This window comes from Excalfactoria chinensis, chromosome 10, assembly GCF_039878825.1.
Source record: "Excalfactoria chinensis isolate bCotChi1 chromosome 10, bCotChi1.hap2, whole genome shotgun sequence".
Classification (NCBI taxonomy): Eukaryota; Metazoa; Chordata; class Aves; order Galliformes; family Phasianidae; genus Excalfactoria; species Excalfactoria chinensis.
Window position 1 is genome coordinate 16655148 of NC_092834.1, and position 21631 is coordinate 16676778.

At 41.7% G+C, this 21631-nt stretch overlaps 1 protein-coding gene across 5 annotated transcripts in view; it reads left to right on the forward strand.

Annotated features, from left to right (window-relative positions):
- The window catches only part of HMG20A (high mobility group 20A), a 37645-nt gene that overhangs the window by 10288 nt on the left and 5726 nt on the right, over nucleotides 1-21631 (forward strand). For all 5 annotated transcript variants that reach the window (XM_072345383.1, XM_072345381.1, XM_072345379.1 and 2 more), the window contains 8 exons: nucleotides 9816-9908; nucleotides 11752-11899; nucleotides 13217-13432; nucleotides 15392-15524; nucleotides 15859-15890; nucleotides 18409-18484; nucleotides 19342-19557; nucleotides 20199-20342. In XM_072345383.1, the coding sequence (XP_072201484.1) occupies nucleotides 9820-9908; nucleotides 11752-11899; nucleotides 13217-13432; nucleotides 15392-15524; nucleotides 15859-15890; nucleotides 18409-18484; nucleotides 19342-19557; nucleotides 20199-20335 (1047 nt within the window). In that variant the 5' untranslated portion in view covers nucleotides 9816-9819 and the 3' untranslated portion in view covers nucleotides 20336-20342. The remainder of the gene's footprint in view (nucleotides 1-9815; nucleotides 9909-11751; nucleotides 11900-13216; nucleotides 13433-15391; nucleotides 15525-15858; nucleotides 15891-18408; nucleotides 18485-19341; nucleotides 19558-20198; nucleotides 20343-21631) is intronic.

Sequence of the window (21631 nt, forward strand, 5' to 3'; positions counted from 1 at the left end):
AGGTTCCCGAGTTAGCAGTACTGTGCCTGCATTTACGTTGGAAAAGTTTCAGTTCCACAAATCCAAAAATACAAGAGTATTGCCTAATCTTGTGCGTTCTGCTGGTTTTCCTTGTCTCTGTTTCTGTTCAAGGCAATGAACATCTGATTACTAGGCTGTATGGAGCTGAGATTGTATGTTATAGCCATTCTGAAATACATGTGCTTCTCTTCTTTCTCACTTGAACGCCATGTGTGCTATTGACCTTGTGTCATGGATCTGGTGGCTCCAGCTCTCACTTCTCCTTGCAGTAAGATCCACAGTCAGGTTGTCACAGCTGTCTCTGTGGGTCTGAAACGGGGTAATGCTGGGCAGTGAGCAGGTAACCACAAGAAGAAATAGTGCACCGAGTGGTTTTTGTGGTGTCCACAATAAAAGGGTTAAGGTTAGTAGCATTTTCAAGACTGCTTATGAAGTTTGGTTGTATTCTTAGTTCTTACAGATTTTGTATATGACCTTCTTTAAACCAGCTGTGATTCTTTAGCCATATTTAGAGATGTTGGGATAATATTTGTTTTATCTCAGAAATCATATTTACTTAAATATATAGAGAGACAAACTCATCAAAAGGAAATGTAAAAGCGGTACAGATCTTTGCTATTTGTTAAAAATGGTAAATACTCAAACCTGAATGCCAAATACCTTTCAGAACTTTGAAAACTAAACATGAATTAGGAACCATTTAAATGTGTTTGAGACTTTGGCTGTGACACGTGAGAACTTCACCCTCCTGTTCGTTCAGTCTATTTGAAAACATTTACATTCTCTTTCAGGACTAGATGCATTGTCTATATAGATCAGCTCTACTTTTCAGAGCTTGTGTGTTTCCTGCCTGCAATTCCATGTTAATAGCACCCAGTGAGCTTCAATGCAAGAGGGAAGTTGGAAGCAGTTTAAGATTATAGGTCTTATTCGCGTTTGTCCTGGGTCTTGTTTGCTCTTTGGCTCTGAGCTCTGCTCCGTTTGTAGTCACTGTTTTCCCTTGCCTTATTTTGGCTTCTTGCATGTGATAAAAGGAAAAAATGATAGGCACAAAGAAGAGATTGTGGCCTCAGTAAGGAAGGCTGTTGTAGAAGTGAACGACTGTCTCAGAGCAATTAGTCCAGGCTATTGGAGATGGCCTGGAAGTCAGAGGAAGCCTTGCAGATGTTTGTCTGCTGTTTTAAGCGCTCAGTCTAGGACATTCAGGCATGTTGCTGATAAGGCTTCTTTCTTTTTAGTCCTACTTCAGCAGCAGGATGAAGTATTTTTGGTTTGTTTGCTGCAGATGCACAGAAACATGCTCTGTGCCTGCCTCTCTACCTCCCAGACAGCCCTCATGCCTGATTTATTGCTTAGAACTGGGAAGCGGTCAGCCTGCTCCAGTAGGTCTGTGCCATGGGTGGGGTCTCCCTTGTTTTCCATTCATCATACAACATGGCATCATTTCCTCTCGCCTTTAGAGAATGAAGGAGAAGATAATTAAAGCTTTCTTAGCTTATCTGCATTCTCTTGTTCATTGCTTTATAGGGCCACAGAAGTACGTGAGTTCTCACAAGGATGTGAAAATCTGTGTGTGCTTTCTCCCTGGGTGAGAGGGGAATCCCGGTGTGTGCTCAGTGGGAGTGTGCAGTTAGTAATCTTTGAGTTCCTAATGCCTTTTGTTGGTGTTCTGGCTTTAGTCTTTCTCTGTGCAAGTTCTTTACACATTTCATCTTATTAGATAATCTTGTTAAGAGCGGTCACAGAGCAAACTGCACTTCCAGGGGAGAGGATGCTTTGTGGAAATGCTTTCTAAGGATGGTACTGGCCTTTCTATTTCTGTTCCTTGTTATGAATCCAGGCAAGGCTCTCTAAGTACTGTCTACTGATTCCTTCATAGTTGCTTGAACCTTGTATCTGTCCTTTTGTACATGTTTTCCTTTCTCTATCCTAATCTGAAGTTCATACCGTTTGCATCCTGTGATGCCAATGGAGTACTGTGTGGGATCCATCTCAAACTAAGGACTTTTTAGAGCGGCCTTGTACAAAATGCACCAAAACCTCTTTTCAGCCATTATACACCTGAAGTTTCATTTCTGATGCATGTTTTTCTGTTTCTAGAGAGCTTCAAGATCAGATGAGAAAGTCTGAGCTCCCCAGGCAGTCTATTCCCAGTCTGCCCTTGCTATTAGGGAAAAAAAAAGCTATTATCAGTTGTGTTGGCCTTTTAAAAGGAAAGAAGTAGCAGATCAGTCTGAGTATCTTTCTGTTCTGCACAGCTAAGAAAAATGATTGACTTTAAATCATATTTCAAAACTTTTTTGCTTTCTGTTAAAATAGTTCAAGGCAACAGAACACATAAGAAAAATGAGAACAGAAGTATATGGAAATGGAGTCATTTTTCTCTAAAGATGAGTCCTGTCTGAAGAGGAGCAGAATCAGTTGTCTGTTCTGTGTGAGAATCATTTATTCTTCCCACACTTCATTTCCTCTAACCTTTGTCCCCATGCCATATCAGCTCATGTAAAACATCCAGTTCCATGCAGTCCTCGTTGCTCTTGGGGTCAGAGCAGATGCTTTTGTGTTGGGTCACAGAGCCTGTGGTGAGTCACTCTCTTAAGTATATACTCCATCTCTTATTCGGTGTATTCTCACATCTGAAGTATTCAGCCCCCTGTTCCGTAAAGCGGTCAGTAATGACTTGTTGTGAGACATTCCAATCTGCGTTCCTCTGTGGCGGCAGCGAGTTTCCACTCGGAGTGTAAGTGAGCTAGGAGTATTTGCTGTAATTTCCTGACAGCTTTCACAGTGAGAAAGGCTTTGAGAGGGCCAAAGTGGGAAAATTGCTTTTAAACAACTCAGTCTCAGCAGGTATATCCACTCTTGAATTCTTTTGTTTTCAATTGTGTAACTTACAACTTTGCCGGTCGGTCACAACCACTACTCTGGCATTCAGAGTTATTTCTCATTTCATAACACTCATTTGATATTAAATTGTCATGCATTTTGTTATATTGTCTCTTGCTTTGCTTGTGCGATGCTGGTGAATGCTAAGAGCTGAACAAACGTCGTGAAAAACTTCAGAGTCCATTCATTTACATTTTTTAATAAACTGCTTTGCTCGTGGCACTTCTCACGTTCCACATAGCGAAGTGATTAAGTCTTGCTGACATAAATGATCAGAGGAATTGAATGTAAATTTTCAAGAGAAGTAACTCTTTCCTCGCTGAATGGGAAAACCAGCATGGGAAAACAACCGAGCCTTGGGTGATGGATGGTCAGTGTGGTTTCAGAGAAGTATCAGTGCTTAAGACATGTTATACATGTCTGTTATGTTGCTGTTCTTTTTATTGGGGTATCTGTTTTGCCTTGTTAATATGAAAATAGATATTTGCAGACGTCACGTCAAGTGGAATGTAATGTCATCAGACCCTGGAGAAACATCAGAGAAAGGGAGAGCTGGAGAAGGAAGCAGTGGAGACTCAATGGATGCTCTTAAATGGAACTGCAAAATCTGGGGCATCCTTATGGCAGAAGGACTGGTCTTGCCTGGGGTAGTGATTAATTGTGAAAAAGAAAAATCTCAAGTTACATTCTGGCTATTGTTGAGGCAAAACTTACACGTTTGAAGGGAGAGAACCGAGCATGGCTCTGTATCTCTTTGCTTTTATGTGCAGAGTCGCTCAGTGGACTTGATAGCTCTGAATAGGGGCATAGCTTCCAGGGAACGGGATTTTGTGTAGTGAGATTCCTTACTTGTGCCACATCTTCATGCATTTTTGTAAAGAAGGGGAGAAAGTAGAACCAAGCACTCCTGCTTTTTAAAAATAGATTTTTGCAGGTGTTTGACTGCTGACACCGAGCTTTTAGTATTAATAGCACTCCTAGCACTTGCCACAAAGATCCAAATAAGCTAAGCGTAAAACTAGGCTTTGCATCTTGCCTTTCATTTCTTAAGCTGCTTGGAAATGGAATGAAACTCTGGATTTTTTTTCCTGTCAATCTTTATTTTGGTTGCCTGTGGATTTTGTCCATTTTTACTGTGGTATTTGAAGAGAACAATAAGGTTTCCCCTCAGCCTTCTCTTCCCCACACTAAACAGCCCCAGTTCCATCAGTTACTTCTCTTAGGCATATTCTCCAAGCCCTTCCCCAGCCTCATTGCCTGTCTTTGGATCCAGCAGCTCAATGTCTTTTCTGTACTGAGGTGCACAAAACTGAACACAGAACTCAAGGTGAGGCCCCACCAGTACCCAGTACAGGGGCAGGATGACTTCCCTAGTCCTGCTCACCGCACCATTCCTGATACAAGCCGGGATGCCATTGGTCTTCTTGGGCACACTGCTGGCTTATATTCAGACCACTGTCCATCAGTACATTAAGGTCCCTTTCTGTCAGGCAGCTTCCCAGCCACTCTTCCCCAAGCCGGTAGGGTTGCCTGGGGTTGTTGTGACCAAAATGCAGGACCTGATACTTGGCCCTGTTAAAACCCATACACAGTTTACCTGAGCTCATCAAGGCCTGTCTCTCTGTTCAGGGCCCTCTGTAGTGCCATTCTACCTTCCATCAGATCAATGCTCCCTCCCAACTTTGTGTTGTCTGCAAACTTACTGGGGGTGCACTCAATCCCCTCATCAAGACAGTTAATAAAGTTGAATAGAAGCAGCCCCAGTAGTGAGCCCTGGGGGGAGCACTGCTTGTGACTGGCCACCGGATTTAACTCCATTGCCCACAACTCTTTGGGCCTGGCCATCCACCCAGTGCTTTACCCAGCAGAGTGTATGCCCATCCAAATCATGGGCAGCCAGCTGCTTCATGAAAATGCTGTGGGGGACAGTGTCAGGGGCTTTACTGAAGTCCAGGTAGACCACACTGACAGCCTTGCCTTCATCCACTAAGCAGGTCGCCTTGTCATAGAATGAAATCAAGTTTGTCAAGCAAGAGCTGTCAGTAAAGCATCCGAGTTTAAGTGAACTGTGTTACAAAATGCTTAGATAAGGAGTGCTGCGATGGTTCTGTGGTGCAACAGATGTGATTTATTTTTTTGCTTGCTATCCTATGAAACAAAAACTGTGGAGCTCCTTGTTCTGTCTCAGAGACAGCTGAAAAAAGGAAGTAGGAGAGGAGAAGCATCCACTCAGATGTAATGCTCCCAAAACCATGGCTGGCAGTGAGATCATCAGAGCTCATGCCATGAAATGACCTGATTGTCAGGAGGGGAAGTTGATTGTGACAGATGCCACTACTTACTGTGTGTGTAGAAGGCATTTAAAGAGAAGGTTGGCTTTAGGTTTGGAGTCACCCACATGTTTAGGTCTGATAGCCTCTAATAGCATTGTTAACTGTGCAGCCATAGTGTGATGATGCTCCTCACTAGCTCCAGCCATAGGTTGTTCTTACTGGTGATACAACTACTTTCTTTTAACTTTTCCTTTCTACCTTGCAGATGTGACTGGAGATTAGATCACATGGGAGCTTTCAGTCCACTCACAGTGCAACTCAGCCAGTTACTTCATATTTTCATGCTGGAGGAACATTACAGTTATATAGTATAGCCTAAAAAAGTGGGTATGAGAAGAGATTAAGAACAGATTCGTTTTTCAAGGTATTTGATTCCCTACCGTGTGTGGTAGGATTTCAGTTTTCATGCTGTGTAAGTTTTTTCCTTTCCCTTGTGATACTCAAATCATGTTTGTACACTGAGTTGAGTAGGAAGCATAGAGTCCACCTAGAAAACTTAAATTGCAAGTTAGAGTACCGTGATGGAATTTCTGCACCATGAAGTCTTTGTTTTTCCTGGGAAGTGAAGGAAGGATTGGAAAAAGATATGCTTATAATTGAATATGGGGTGGACCTTTACTGGAGCCGACGCGGTGGGTGGTGTGGCAGCACAGCGAGCTCGGAGCTGCTCTACTTTAAGGCCATTCATTTTGTCTAGGGGTACTGCTTACTTGTGTTGGAGTGCTTGTAGAGGTTTGGAGCTTGCCATCAGTTTCACACTTTTATTTCTTCTTTTGGGTAGATGTATACTGTTTTCATTGTAAAGCTGTGTTTGTTATCCATTAAGAGAACATGTATTGTTTCTTGTGTCTTGAATTTAGTCAAATGCGTCTTGTTAAGTGCTGTGGAGCTTTAGTGACAAAGTGGCACACATGTTTTGAACAAACCTAGCTGGGACTTTCCATCCATCCTTCTCAAGTCCTGTGAATTCTGTAGAGGCCCAGGTTTGAGAAGCCGTGCCTTTCTTCCCCCCCTGCTGCTCTTTTCCTCCTGTTTCTGCTTTTCTCATTCTGTTACATCCCTGAAATGAATGTGCAGCTTTACACTGAGGTTGTAACGATCTGATGGTGGCTTTGGGGCAAAGGCATGGAATATTTGGTTTGAGAAACTGCTGAGAGACTGGTGTTGGTTCCCATCAGCTCTTAGTCAGCTTCTGAGGAGCTGTCCTATTTTCTTGCTTACTGCAGTAGATTAGAATTCATTGTAAAGTCACTGCTGTTAATTTTTCCTTAGTATTTGGCTCAGCATCAACTGGAAGTGTTCATATCTAAAGCATATGGCTTAAAAAAATCAAGAATGAAGCATGTGTTCTCCCAGTTTCCTGTGTTTATGTTCTGTTTTTACGTGTAGTCAGGGTTGATGTCTGGTTGGTAAGCAAGGCTAACTTTGGTGCTACTGCTGCTGCCTAGCTCCAGGTGTGAGCGCACACAGGGACCTGGTGAGAAGGTTGCAGTGGGCATCAGGAGCTGAGCTCATGGTAACGAGTGGTTCAGGTGCAGAGCTACTGGGTGCTGTTTGGGAAAGTGAGAGCACAGAGTGCCGCCGGATTGCTGTGAGGATGAGAAGAGGCCCTTGCCTGCTGAGAAGGCTGCTGGAGGCGCCTGGACGACTAAGGAAGCTATTTTATTTTCTGCAGACATGCCTAATGCTGCTCAGAAATAATGAGGTTTGAGTCTAATTACTTGAGCTTCCTTTTTTTTTTTTTTTGGAAGAGATTAATTTGTGACTGTGAAAACTAGAGGAGATTGTGTAACCTACAGCAAAGCTTGTTTCCTCTCACTCCAGCATCTTCAAAGAGCTAATCTCTTCCCCCTTTCCTGGAAGCACTGTATTTGAGTCGTTTTTTGTTGAGTTTATATGACTGAGCTGCTAGTAGTTGAAAGCGACTGTAATGTGGAGTTCCAATGTAGAGAACTGCAGATGTATCTTAGTAAGGACATCTGGGGGTTATTTTAGTTCAGCCTCCCACTCAAAGCAGGACTATTGCCAACAGTAGTTCAGGTCAACTTTGCGTAACTGAGCACTTCAGCTCTGCAGTGATGCACTCTACCACCACCTCTCTGCTAGTACAGAGGCTTTTTTCCCTCATGTCCAATCTGAACTTGCAGAGCTACTGCCTGTGCTGTTTCCTTTTGTCACCTCAGGTGCTTCCTGCAGCTGTAGGCACCTATTAGATCTGTCCTTGGTCTCCTCTGCCTACACTGTGCAACCCCCATTTTCTGTAGCATGCCCTGTCAGGTCAGGTGCTGTAGGCCCTTCGTGTTCATCTTGCTGGCCCTTTGCTGGATAGTGTCCTGCTTCAGCACATCTCTTGTGACATCAGGTCCCTCTTCTTTCCTGTACTTTCCTTCTTCCAATGTGGTAGGGATAGTTTTGTTTGGAAAGTTACATAATCACAGAATGGCCCAGGTTGGAAAGGACCTCGGGGATAGTGAATCTCCAACCCCACCACCCACCACAGGCAGGGCCACCAACCTCCACATTTATACTAGACTAGGGTACTTAGGGCCCCATCCAGCCTGGCCTTGTGCACCTCTAGGGACAGATGGGGCATCTCTGGGCAGCTGTTCCAGCACCTCACCACTCTCAGAGTAAAGAGCTTCCCCCTGATATCCAACCTCAATCTTGCCTCCCTTCTGGTAAAAAAAGCTAGATTGGTATAATGCGTGTTTTACAGAGGCTGCCAGTGATCTCCTGCTGTAAACATTAACTGAGCATTTGCTTAAGTGAACAAATTGGAGGCATACCAGAGGTTCATTTGTCAGCTAACATCTGTAGTAGCTATTATGGTGTAGAGCTGTTGCTAAAGGAGGTAGATATTCCAGTGTTTTCATTGAGGCATGAAATGAATAGAGCAGAGCTCACACTCGTAAAATGGAATGTCAGATTTATTATTGGTGAAGGAAACTGTCTTCTCAGCAATTCAAACAGTCTGTTTTTTCTTGAAATTGGCTGTTTTGTTGGTATTCAAGGCCAATATTACACCCCACTTCTCTGATAGTCTATCATATCACATTTTGAGGTATCTTTATTATTTCCCAGCTGTCACTTGGGATGAAATGAGCTTAAAAAGTATGTCTTGGTCCTAGAACTATTTTAGGCAAGCACCGTATCTCCTTCAGGAAGGAGGATGGTAGGACTGCAGCTGAGGCTCAGTAGGAGTTAAAGATACTGTAGCTGGGCAGGAGGTAGGCTTGCACTGTCAGCCATGCGAGGAGATGTTTGGCTCTGATACCAGCTTCATCTTGGTTAGTTACCAGGTTGGCTTGGCTGGGTCCCCAGTATCCACACAGTGATGTTATATCGATGTTGCTGTAATCACAGAACTAATCCCTGGAGTTCCTGAGCATTCTGCAGAGCTGAGCTATTCTTTGCCCTTCAGAGACAGGAGTAATGATTAGCTCCTGAGAGCAGCCTTTGGAGTTCTTAACCAATTTTAACCAAACAGAGCAGAAAAATAAATGTTTCATATCTGAATTCCTTTGGGTAGGAGTGCAGTGCTCGTCTGTTTGGGTGGCTTGCTGCATTCACTGTTTGTCAGCACAGATTTTGCTCTTAGTACTTGATTGGTACTAAGATTTTGCTCTTAGCTGTAGTACTTCTGTTATGGGGAGTAGGACTTTTGCTTTTGGATCACTTTGCTTTCCACTCAGCATTGAAATCCTACCAATCCATGAAAAAACAGCACAGTGTAATTCATGTTTGTCTCTTCAAGCTTTAAAGCACGATTGTACCAGCTGGAAGTGACAGCAATACTCAGTTTGAGCATCTGTTACCTCAGCAAAGGTGACTTCTAAACTGAAGGAGCAGAAAGTTTACTAGAATGGCCCTGTTTTCATTTGGGGCAGAACTGCTACTGGTAATCACTCATAATGTGAGTTTGTGTTTAAGGTAAAGGGTTTGTTTCCACAAGACTGTGCTGTGGTGTAGCAAGAAAGGGGATGACTCAATTTTTTTAACTTTGAAACAATTTGTATTTATTTGGATTTATGTCGTGCTTGAAACTGCTTGTTTCTACAGCTTTCGTGGGAGTCACAACTTCAAGTAATGTGGCTGCCCTTTTTTCTGTGTACTTTTACTTAGTAGGAACATTCAACTACAGGCATAGGTATATTGTGAGTATGTGGACAAATAATTAGCAAATGTAACCTTGATCTGAGCCTTCAGGGGAGGCACAGTAATACAGATTTCTTTTGGGATCAGCATAGGAGGATCAGTTTCTGACACGTGGTTAGATTGAACAGGAAGGTGGATTGGAAGAGTGGGATCTGTATGCTGAGTATGATTTCCAGTGACAGTGTGACATTGAGACAGGGCTCAGTTAATGGTAAACTCTGAAGCATCACTTAGGATCTTTGTTCTGTCTTTGAACATGGCTGCTTGTAGGGTTTGTCCTGAAGCCAGCTGGTTATGAGTGGCCATTTAGTTTATGGCGTACGAGCCAATCTGTGGTACACTGCCACATTTAAGCACAAGTGCTGCTGAAGAGAAACAATAAGATAACTAACTTCATTTCTTTGCTTTTTTTTTTACCAGAGCTATGGAGAACTTGGTGGCTGGCTCCACCCTTCCTCCGCTTTTTGCAGATGAGGATGGATCTAAGGAAGGCAGTGATGTTACTGTGACTGGGTAAGTGACCGCTATTTTGGTTTTAGAGAGAGTTATTCAGGATGCTGGAGATGGGCTGTATCTGATGATTATAGTGGTGCCTGCTGAAGAAATGATTTCTGGTAATGATAAACAACTCATCCCTGGTCTTTGTCAGTCACTGAGAAACTGATGGTTTTCATTTTTGTCAAACTGACACTGCTTTTACATATTGAGACAACAGCTTCTTTTAAAATCACAGTGACAAAAGTAATGGTCTTTTAGGATTGCAGAATCACAGAATCATTGAGGTTGAAAAAGACCTCTAAAGATCATCTATTCTAACTGTCAACACATTTACACTGTGCCCACTAAACCGTGTCCCTCAGTGCCACATTTACCAGGTGCAGTGACTGTAAGACACCAAGCAATAATATTAAGACTTTGTAGACAGATAAAGCCCTGTAAAAATAGATGTGGAGACATCTCCTTCAAATTTGGATTTACTTGTGTGGGACTTCAGACTTGCTGGTCCCAAAGGGAGGCACGTGTTCCAAGTAGGTTTGTACTTAAGAGGTGTTAGTGTTGTGAATGAGCTTTTATCGGCTTTCACTGCAGTGGCTACATCCCATTGAAGTCTGTCTTATGAATATGGTTTAGAAAGATTCCCTGGTAAGGAGTAACAGAAAATCTGAAATGTTTTTCAAGCTATGCCAGTGATTCTGAAAAGCTTTATTGTTCCATTTTCTTTTTGATACGTATGGGACATCAGTATAGGAGCATGGATGATTTTTCCCTTCTTGCCTCTCTAATTGTTAGTAATATGAGCTCTATCTGATATCTGAAAGTCAGGCATGGATCTCTAGCCCTTGTTTCTTCACTGGTAATTATGCTTTGATTGCCGATAAGAGTGAGTAATGAAAATATGCTATTTAAAGGCAAATTTTCCTGTAGGCATTCAGTTAACAACTCTGTTCAAATATCTTGGTTTTCAAGAGCTGTATTCTACATTAGCTGGAACTCACTTTTTAACATGTTTGATGTGTATGTAATTAGCTGTAGAGCTGGGTAAATGGCCGAAGTAGACTTACAGCATATGCTATTGTTAGAGTAATTCTTGTGAGTGGAACAGCACAAGGCAAATAACATGTAGCCTGGCTTAATAAGGAAGTAGAATCTGAGAGGAGTCCCACAATTGTACATTCATTGCCCACTGAGCACAGGAAGAACATCTCAGTGTTGCCCCCAAAATATGTACTTATCCTTACATACCTTCAGAACCTACTTTTTGTTTTTCTGTTGCCTTCTGTACAGCTCGGCCTTTCTTAGGAATGGTTAATAGACACAGCTCTTGCAGTAAAATGAAATAGTGCCCATTCAGGAGCCTCTTGAGACCTGGGTTTGTTTGTGCTTGAAGTACTCACGTGCATCAACAGGAGATTATGCTGAATGAAATTAAATCAGAGATCATACACAACCACAATCCTTTAAGTGTAGTTGTAGAGAAATACATTAAATGTAACTAGGAAGGTGTATATTAGAGAAGATTAGACTTTTTATTTCAAATTTCTTACTGTTTTTTGTGTGGATTCATGCTTTTTGATTCAAACATTGATTTGCTTGACAGCTTGTGTAATCAAAAGCCTCACAAAGAAATGAGACAAAATAACACTTCAAAAATCAAGCTGGCTTTCATAGTAACTGTAGCAGTTGTTTGGATGGAACAGCCAGTTCTTCAAAAGTGACTTTTTTGAAATCTTTTTCACCACAGCATCAGAACTGAATATATTTGCAATGTTTTTGAATGTTTTAGAAGATTAGGGAGGAAGTGATTTAGCAATATGATGATTATTTTTTTTTCTTTTGCTATTATGTGCTTTTTCAGATTAGCTCATTCTGAGAGTTCGTTCACTGGTGGAACTTCACAGCCTGTGAATAACCCAGATTTGGTGGAGGATTTGTCCCAGGTTCAGCAGCTGCAAAATGAGTCCACTAACACTGCTGAAAACACTGAGCAGAAGCCTGAGGAGGAGGTGAGGTGAAATAATAGTGATTTGCAGTTCTGTCATTAGCTTGTCTCACCTGATTATTTTTGTGGTAGGATTGCAAATGGTCATCTGTATATCTGTATGCCATTTTCATCTTGTGGTTCTCCCTCGTTATGTCTCTGCTGTTGCATAATGGCACTCAGGGCATTTCAGGTGTCTGTTTTAGCCAGTATGGGCCCCAGAAGTGGTTCTGCCCCTGCTGTTGGTGAAAGCTGTATGCTCCACTGCCACAATTTATTTCCTCTGTTGCGGGGCAGAAAACTGAGACTGCTACACTCATCCGTGAGTAACTGATGTCTTGGAAAGCATTATGCTTACTTCTTGAGGCTGCAGCATGTGTACTGCCCCACACTGAGACTTGATGAGTAAATCATGAAGGAACTGAAACTTGACATGAAAGTGGTTTTGGTATTTTGATAGACGCATTTGATATTTCTCCTTGTAGTCTGTCCTCAGCTGTGAGGTTCTCCTCTTTAAGGAAGTGCTAAAATTCCAGAAAGGGAACTAAAACTGACAGGACAGCAGGAATGTGTTGATTTGGGAAGAGATTAGAAGGACTGAAATAGTTTTTTGTGCATAGTATAAGAAAAATAGTGCTGTCCAGAGATTACTGTACTGATGATATGAAGCCAGGAGAATGAGTGATAATTATGTGATTCTTTTGAACTGTGCACCACAGGAAGATCGTAGTGTTCCTTCCTTTGAGTTTGTTCATCTCTTTATTGGTGCTGGTTACTGGAAAAGAAAGCCTAGAGAGTAGACTGGAATACAAAAACCTACATACTGTTCTGTCACCCGCATTTTGGGCACGCAATGCACAAAGGCAAAAACTTGGGAAGGTGCAAAACAGCTACATAGTTTACAACTATCAGCTATTGCAGTGACTCTTCTAACATGATATAGAGGCAAGTGTCTGGGGACAGCTGGGGGGGGAATTGTGAGCTAGATCAAAAATTAAAGATAAAATACTTGCAGTTGCATCAGAGAGAGTGATAGTTTCAGGAGTTATTGCTCCTTTTAGTTTTGTAGTAAAAATTGATACAGTTATTACTGTGTTGTCCCACTGGACCAAGGGTGATGCACGACTTCTTATAGTCAGACTTCTTGCCTGGCTTTGCTTAGAGGAAAGTCAGAATTGCTCTAAGATAAGACTTGAAACTTACTGAAGAATATCCGTGGCCAAGGATGTATTGCAGCAATATACTCCTGATGAAAATGTTCGAGAAATGAATATTTATTCCTTCCTGTGGTGGTAATTCTTCTTTCTTGCAATCTGAATTTTCATTCATTTCCATTTTGCAGCAGCAAAGAACTAAACGAGGAGGCTGGGCTAAAGGGAGAAAGAGGAAGAAACCTCTTAGGGACAGCAATGCCCCCAAGTCCCCCCTAACAGGGTACGTGCGATTCATGAATGAGCGTAGGGAGCAGCTTCGAGCGAAGAGGCCCGAAGTCCCTTTCCCAGAGATCACCAGGATGCTGGGCAACGAGTGGAGCAAACTTCCTCCTGAGGAGAAACGGGTATCGTTAAACTCCCTTTTCCTTGTTGGAATGTGATTGCTGTTAAATGAAAATAGTGTTGTTTAGGGAGGAGGTTAACCGTTGGATTTTGATTAAGCTTGAGTTTAGGAATGTTCTTCAAAATAAGGGGCACAGATCCTCCAGAGTTTACATAACAAACCCTGATAAGGCCATAATGTCTCATTCAGGTGTGGCTTGAAGAGAACTCTGTCCTCTGGATAATACAAGAATATATTCAGAGCAGTGGCAAGTATTCTACTGAGACATTCCATTGCTGATGCAGTTCATCTAAATAAACTTGTGTTGTACCTGACTCAGATACAACTGAGGCCCGCCAGCTTCCAAAGCCATCAGAAATGTATGTGTACCAATGTACATGGGTTGCTCTGAAAGTAATGCCTCCTGTGTATTTCCTTGGTAACTACAACAGATACAAAGAACACAATGACACTATTTGGTAGAGCAGATTTTCAGCTACTAAAGTCTTTTTCAACATTGTCACAACCACTGGCTGTACATTTTCATCAGTGATGAACGAGAGCCTTCATGCTGCGCTTGTACAGATCGGCACCAGTGGAGGTGACCCACTGTTTCAAAGCTGCTGTGACAGTGTTGCTGCTGAAATGAAGCTCACCACCCACTGCATCACTCTCCTTCCATCCGCTGTTCAGTCTTCATCAGTGCTTGGCAAGCATGATGAATGTCAGTTGATGCCACTTTTTCCTGATGGAGGAGGAATTCAATTCCATACCTTTGCTTCACATGCACTTTCATGTCAGAGGCCATTATTTAAATTAAGACAGCAAGGGCTGCTTCAGAAACCCTCTGCTGCTTCAGAAACCCTGCACTCTTGTTGTTATGAGATGTACAATGTTACGTTACGAGGTGTACAAACCCGTACCAGAAAAGCATGACATCTGCTTACAGGTAGTGTAACAGAACATGCTGTTCCAAAATGCAAGAGGAGAAATTTAACTCAGTTACTGTGCTCTTTCAGCAGTCACCCTGCTGGAGGTGGAAGAAAGGAATTAAGGTTATGTGGAAGAGTTCAGTGGCCAAAAGCAATGCAAGCCCAGCATCAGCACCCTAATCCAGGACATTAACTATCGCCTCAGCAGGGTCAATATTCCAAATGCATGGAATATGTAATTGTTAAGTAAATTGCCATGATGATTTCATGATAATGCAAGTCATAGCATGTGACTCAGTTTGGCTCTGATTCAGTGCTTCCATTGAATTTTAAACTCCTGAAGAGGGGAGGGTTTGGGAAGCAGCTATTTCTTGAAAGGATCCCACTAAATAAGAATTGTGACTTCTCCTTAAATGGTATTCTGTTCATTTGTTCCCCTAAACAGTTCTCTAGTTAAGCTCCTTCCGTTATGCAGATCTGTGAAACATCTGCAAGCCAGAAAAGAATTAATTTTCTTAGCCTAAATACAGGTGGCTTAAATTGATAAATCCTTGCAGGCTTGTGCTTTGCTGATAACCACTTGCTTTATTCGCTTCTCAGACGAAGGGTGAGGTGTGAGGTTGTAGAATGGTACTGCTTTTGTCTGCTGAGAGCGTGAAAACAGGTGTACTGGAACCTCAGTGTTACCCTTCTGAACCTTAAACCATGATCTGTTAATAATGCGTTCTTATTTGATTGCATTTAATCCTGACCACAGACAGGCAGTCCTTAAGCTTTTATTTTATAATGTGTAGGTGTGTAATTCTGTTGAACTGAGTGGCCTTAGCAGCAGGTCATCTCAACAAAACAACAGCAAAAAGGGATGGCAGAGTACGGTAAATTTTATCCAGGAACTTTAACCCTTTGCATCTCACACATTCTCATTTCTTCACTCCTTTTCCTGTTTGAGTCAGTGAGATGGATCAGCACTTCCTCCAACAAGTTGTTTTTCTTCCCTTCCTCCAGAAGGGGAGGAAACTCCCTGAACCTCTTGGACTTTTCTGTTTCAGCGATACCTTGACGAAGCAGACAGAGATAAGGAGCGTTACATGCGAGAACTGGAGCAGTATCAGAAGACCGAAGCCTACAAAGTCTTTAGCAGGAAAGCACAGGACAGACAAAAAGGCAAATCACACCGACAAGGTATTGATCAAAACAAAAATGTATGCCTAGCTAGAAGAGAAGATTCCCAGCTGGACATGTAGCCAGACATTTGCATGAAGCTTGTCACTGAAGAAGTGTTTTTTCTATGGCTTTGGCCTCTACTGTGTCTGAAGTGATTATTCATGTAGAATTAACTGTATCTAGATTTTGTGGGAGGATGTGCATTAAAAGCATCCACATTTAGACCCAGGTTCTGTGTGACTTGTTAGGGAAGTTGCACAAGTTTCCTCTTTACCTCTCGTGCAATTGCTTTAACTTTTGGTGATTTGCTCAAATCTTAAGTATTCTAAAGGATTTCCTTTGTCTTTTTCAGATGGAGCAAGGCAGCCAGTCCATGATCATGAGGTAAACCTCTTCCTTCTGTACATGAGTATCTGCTGTGTTACAGGCTGAACGTGCAAAATTGTTACTATGGAATTTTTCAAAGCAGAAAGAGCTGTAACTTCCCCCATATTCTCTTAAATTGGAAACTGAGGTAAAATTGACACAAAGCTTGCAACCTAGATAAGCCTTCCAGCTTTACCCCTGTAGGTTGTTGCTTTGAGGTACTGATTTTTTCTGCAGCAACATGAGTGCTGTGGCTTCCTTGAGAGGAAAATAACATAACCAAATCACTGGGAGATGTCTCGCAAAACTCCTGCCTCCCACCACCTCCCACACACACTTTGCATATGGAAATACTGGAAAAGAGTAATGAATGTCTGTAGATGAAGTGTCTATACATGGTGAGAACTATCACAAACCTGGGTCTTGGCTGACTGTTGTCTCTCTCCTCTTGCAATACTTAAACTTTCTCTCAAAACTGCAGAGAAATGCAACTGGAATTTCTAGGGCAACAGAACTTCTTGCTTGGTTTTCAGTAAATGCAAACAAAAACAATGAAAAATCCTATTCATGCACAGCCTCTCCATTTCCTTTCTGAGCAGTAGGCTGTTTTGAAAGATCTGTTTTTCCTTTGAGGTTTTTGGTTTTTTTTTTTCTTTTGCCTTGGGAAAGCTATCAAGTTGCTTTTTAATGCATTCATTACAATAGTGACAAGGATGTGCACTGCTGAGAGGCAACTACTGGTCTCATCTACTTTAAAGGAAATAAGTTTCATGTTGTGGAAAGTGCTTTGGTAGCATGTTTTTGGTGGTTTTGATTAACTCTTATAGGCAGTACTTGCATTAATATGTAGAAGTGCACAGTCCCCAGCTTTTCTGATATGCCTTTTTTTCCTTTCATTCTTATGCAGGTAGTTAAATAGTACAATCTTCCATGTGCAAAGAATGAGTCAAAAAAGATTTAGATTGCTTTTAGAAGTAGACGTTCACTAAAGTTGTTACTGGAGCAAGACTAAAGCTTTCTTGTCTTGCTACTTTATCAGCATTGGCTATTATCTCTGTGATTAATAGATAGGATCTGATGAAATTACATCTTGAGGCTATATAACAACCTTAAAGTCATGGAAAACTTTCATTTTCCCCTTGCTTCACTCAGATGATCATGATTTAATTTCTGGAAATCTTCATTATAAATATTATGTATGGAGGTGACCTCCAAAAAGAATTGCAGTGAACAATTCATGTAAGTAGTATTAATGACAATAAGAGCAACAAGAGGATGAGGCTTAGGAAGGTAAGAATCAACTTCTAAAATGCAGGTGTAACCATGAAAAGCATGGAGAAACCTCAGAATGCTCACCTATTGGTTTGGGATAGGACATTTGTCTTCCTTCAAATCCTAGATTCATAAACATGACATACATCAATGTATAAAACAACTATTAATTAAGATGGGCAGTGATAGAACCATTGTTATTGTTCTCTGTTGTTATGCTATTGCTGCTTTTCTCAGGCTGTTTGCCTTGGGTTGGGTAGATCTAAGTTCATGTAATCAGTTAGACGTCTTACTAAGAAGATCTCAATGATTTCTTCTCACTTCATGTCCGTTAGACCAGGTTGGATCTACAGACCTTGAAGACAGGCAAATGGCTGTTACAGTGTGAGCACGCAAGCAGAAAACAGTACTCTGACGAGAGAACATTTATTATGTAGTAGCATATCTATGATATCTGTACCTTACTTTGCACCTGACTGTATAAGGAAGGATGGGTTTAAAGCCCCTCAAATCTCAACTTTCTCTTTACAATACATCACAGTTCTCTAAAATCTTTGTCTGCTTTGTTAAAGATCAACCTCAGTTTTAATCAGTAGGTGAGAATGGTATCACTAGTTGATACTCTTGTTTAAGGCAAAAGATTGAAACAGTTTTGATTGTCTTTTTAATCTGGGGGGAGGCAAAATGACATGCAGCCTGAACAGGCTGTGTATTTTAATATGAGGTAATCAGAACTTTGATTTTAATCTTGAGTGAACCTCAGAGAGGCTGAAGTGTTTCTCAGCTCTCAAGAGGATCTTCATGTTGTGTAATAAATCCTGTAATGGGAAAGCGCTGATGACTTTCATTCTTGTTCTTTTGTTCAGTAGAAATTTTTGTTGCCTTTCGGAAGCTGAGGAGTTTTATCTATTTATTTACTTATTTATTTTACCTGAGGAACCTTTATCTTATCCTGCAGAGCTGCAGGCAGAATGCCCTGTCTTTTTCAAAGCACCCTCTCTTCTTCTTTCTATCCTCCAGGAACCAGTGCTGAGCCAAGGCAGTACATCTTTGCGTATGGGTAGCAATGATAGGGATAAATAATCTCAAATGGATGTCTCAGGTGTTTTCACCAAGTTTCAAAGCTGTCAATGTTACTTAGTGGACATAATTTCCCTAATTGTTTATCTGCCTCTGCTTTTTGTTTCCCTTCTCTTTCTGTTTTCTTGCTTAAAACTGTTTTATTCATTCCTGATCATGAGCAGTATTACTCTCTTCTCCATAGAAAGAAGCAGACACAAAAGAGAGATCTGTTTTTGATATCCCAATATTCACAGAAGAATTTCTGAATCATAGTAAAGGTAAGTTAAGCTTTTGCAGGATCTTCATGTTTTCCAGAGTTCTTGCTGTGTGCTGTCAACTTGAAGAGCCCTTGTGCTGTCCTGCCTCAGCTAAATAATGACCTGGGTATAGTTGGTTAATGTTTCTGATAATACTTTACCCCTGTACAAACACAGTGGCTGCAGCAGAGGTTGTTCTTGGCTTTGTCTTTTGAAACCGCCCTTTCTGGAGAATGGTGCTAATGTTTGAATTCTGTTTGTCATTATTCCAACTATTCCAAGCTGGAGCTGCTGTTCTGTAGGAGAAAGAAATACCCAAGACATAGCTTGCTGATAATTCAGGCTGGTTAGCAGTATTTTGTTTTCCTTGACACATGGAAGACTCCACTGGCTCATTTTCTGTTACTTTACTTGGTTTTGGCAGCTGCACGTAGTGAGAGTTGAGGATGTTTTTGCCAGAGTTCCTGGAGGCTTTTTCTTAACTGAACAGACTACAAATTGAGATACTCTTCCCGATGATCAATAGAATCGTATTCTTATATCTGTTATCTTGTCTCTAGGCCTCTTAGTGCTGCTGCTAAGATACGTCACACTGAATGCATCTGAAATCATTCTTACAGCCTTCCTTTCTAATCAGTTGTGCTATTCACTTGTATTCTTATGCTTTGCATGTCTTAATTTTTAGTGACAGATAAAACGGGTGCTGTTTTACTACTTGGGTGTTATTTTGGCACTTCTTTGCACTCCTTGGTATGTTGCTTTTTTGTCTGCAACCTAAAACTGTACAGTCTTTAATCATCAGTTGAACACTCCAGAATAGCCTACCTCATTGCCTGCCAATCACAGTTGTTTTCTTGACAACGGTTTGATATCTACAGCACGTGAAGCCGAGCTGCGACAGCTGCGTAAATCCAACATGGAGTTTGAGGAGAGGAATGCTGCCCTGCAGAAGCACGTCGAGAGTATGCGTACAGCAGTGGAGAAATTGGAGGTGGATGTAATACAGGAGCGTAGCCGCAACACAGTGCTGCAGCAGCATTTGGAGACCTTACGGCAAGCACTCACAACCAGCTTTGCCGGAGTCCCGCTACCAGGTAACACTGAGGTTATTCTTAGGGCTCTCTGCACAAGTTAAAATTTAATTGCTAGTGTTTATATATTTGTGTGAATTCACAGCAAGTGGCCAGCTGTTGTAATTCTGTGCTATTGGCTGTTCCAGAGTTTTTGTTGTATTGGATTCTGGAATCATCAGATGCATACAGGGGAAGGCTTATTACCAGCGCTTAATTCCAGCGTGGTTTTTTTTCTTACTACTCTTATTCTTTTATTCCTAATTAAGTAAGACATTTAGACTTTGCTCCCTTTCACTTGTCTGTGGAAGAAGTTACTAAATGGAAAAGACAGGATATACAGATTGCTTGATTTAAAAGAGGGGCTGTACCTGTTCTGTCATATACCAGGGAATCTGCTTAGATGCTCTGAATGCCCAGCTGAAAGAGCGTTGTAATTAGCTCTGGGACCTTAACCGAAGAAAGCCCAGCTTTGTTAGTCCCAGTATGCTTGGAACTACTCACCTTGGAGTTAGGACATACTGCTCTATTGAATCTGTCATAAGAGGTGGTGCATGGCAAAAGCAGCCCTGTGGCAGTTGACATGTTGCCTTTAACAGTTCTAATTTTTGAAGTGCTGCAGTCATCCAAGTACTCACTGGCTCCTTATGCTGTGTTAACAATAGGTAGCGGGGAAACACCCACAATGGAAACTATTGATTCCTACATGAATAGGCTGCACGGCATTATTATGGCTAACCCACAGGAGAACGAGAACCTCATAGCCACAGTCCGGGATGTGGTAAACAGACTTGAACGCTAGTGACCAGGTCAGTGCTTGCTTACTGCTTGGCTGCTTTTGCTTGCCTTCTGCTCTGTACTGCTAGCATTTGTTCCGACACTGATTCTTGTGCTGATTACTGTATTTTACGATCATATTTTTTTTTTCCTCAATGCTGTAGGAGTGGGTTAACTTAATGAAAGTCAAATGGAGCTGAAACTATTCAACAGCACTGAAGGGCTCTTAAATTCAATTCTCCAAGAGCTTTCTATAATGGCATAATTAGCTCTTTTGTCCAGTTATTCAGTGCATTTCTGTAAGGCGAATAAGGACTTTGACAGAATGCTGTAAAAAAAAAAAGGGGGGGGGGAAATGACATTTAAATTTTCGTGATAGGGTTAGATAGGTTAGAAGATGAGGAGCTTCCCGAATAAAGTAAACCTCAAGAATTCTGCATTCTTTCATCATCTGATCTGCTGATCACATGGGAATCTTGTCTGCCTCAGAGGGTGCAGGTGAACTGATCTCCATTCTAAACTGAAAATGCACTACAACTAACAAGTTGGCAGCACCTGTAGTCAAACTCTTCTGATTAGGAAGGTTTGTATCTCAGTGAAGTGCTGATGTGTGGCTCAGACTTGATGTAGCATTTGCTGAGATTAATGACCATATGGTTTATGCATAGATTATTTCTGAGCTCATGATTTTTCATTTTTGCTTCTGTTCAGCAGCTTAGGAAATTGTAATAAGGAACAGAGGAGAAAAACAAATCAACAAAGAAAAATCAGCCTTTCTGAATTGCCACGCTTCCTTGCATTTTGCACTCTTACTTCCCTCCACCCCCATGTTGTGATCATTAGCTGCCTGCCGGGTTAAACCACGCAGTCATTTGCTGACTCTCCCCCCCACTTTCCCAGCGGGATGGGGAAGAGAGTCAGGAAAAAAAAAGCAAAGTAGAATTCATGAGTTGAGGTAAAACTATCACCAAGATAAAGAAAAGGATAATAACTGACTAAATATGAATGTATATGATGCACAAGCAGTTGCTCGCCATCCCTGACCAATGCCCAGCTAGCCTCTGAGCAGCCTAAGAGCCAAACTCCTCCTGCATGATGTCATGTGGTATGAAACATCCCTGTGGTCAGTTTGAGTCAGCTGTCCTAATTCTGCTCCCTCCCAGCTCTTAGGGCCTTTTGCTGTGAATTGCCTTGGCTCTGCCCAGCACCACTTAGTAGCAGCTATCAACACTGTTGTGTTCTCCTAGAACCAAAGCAGCATCACAGCAGTCGCTCTGAAGAAAACAATTCCATCCCAGCTACAACTACAACACCCTGTAAT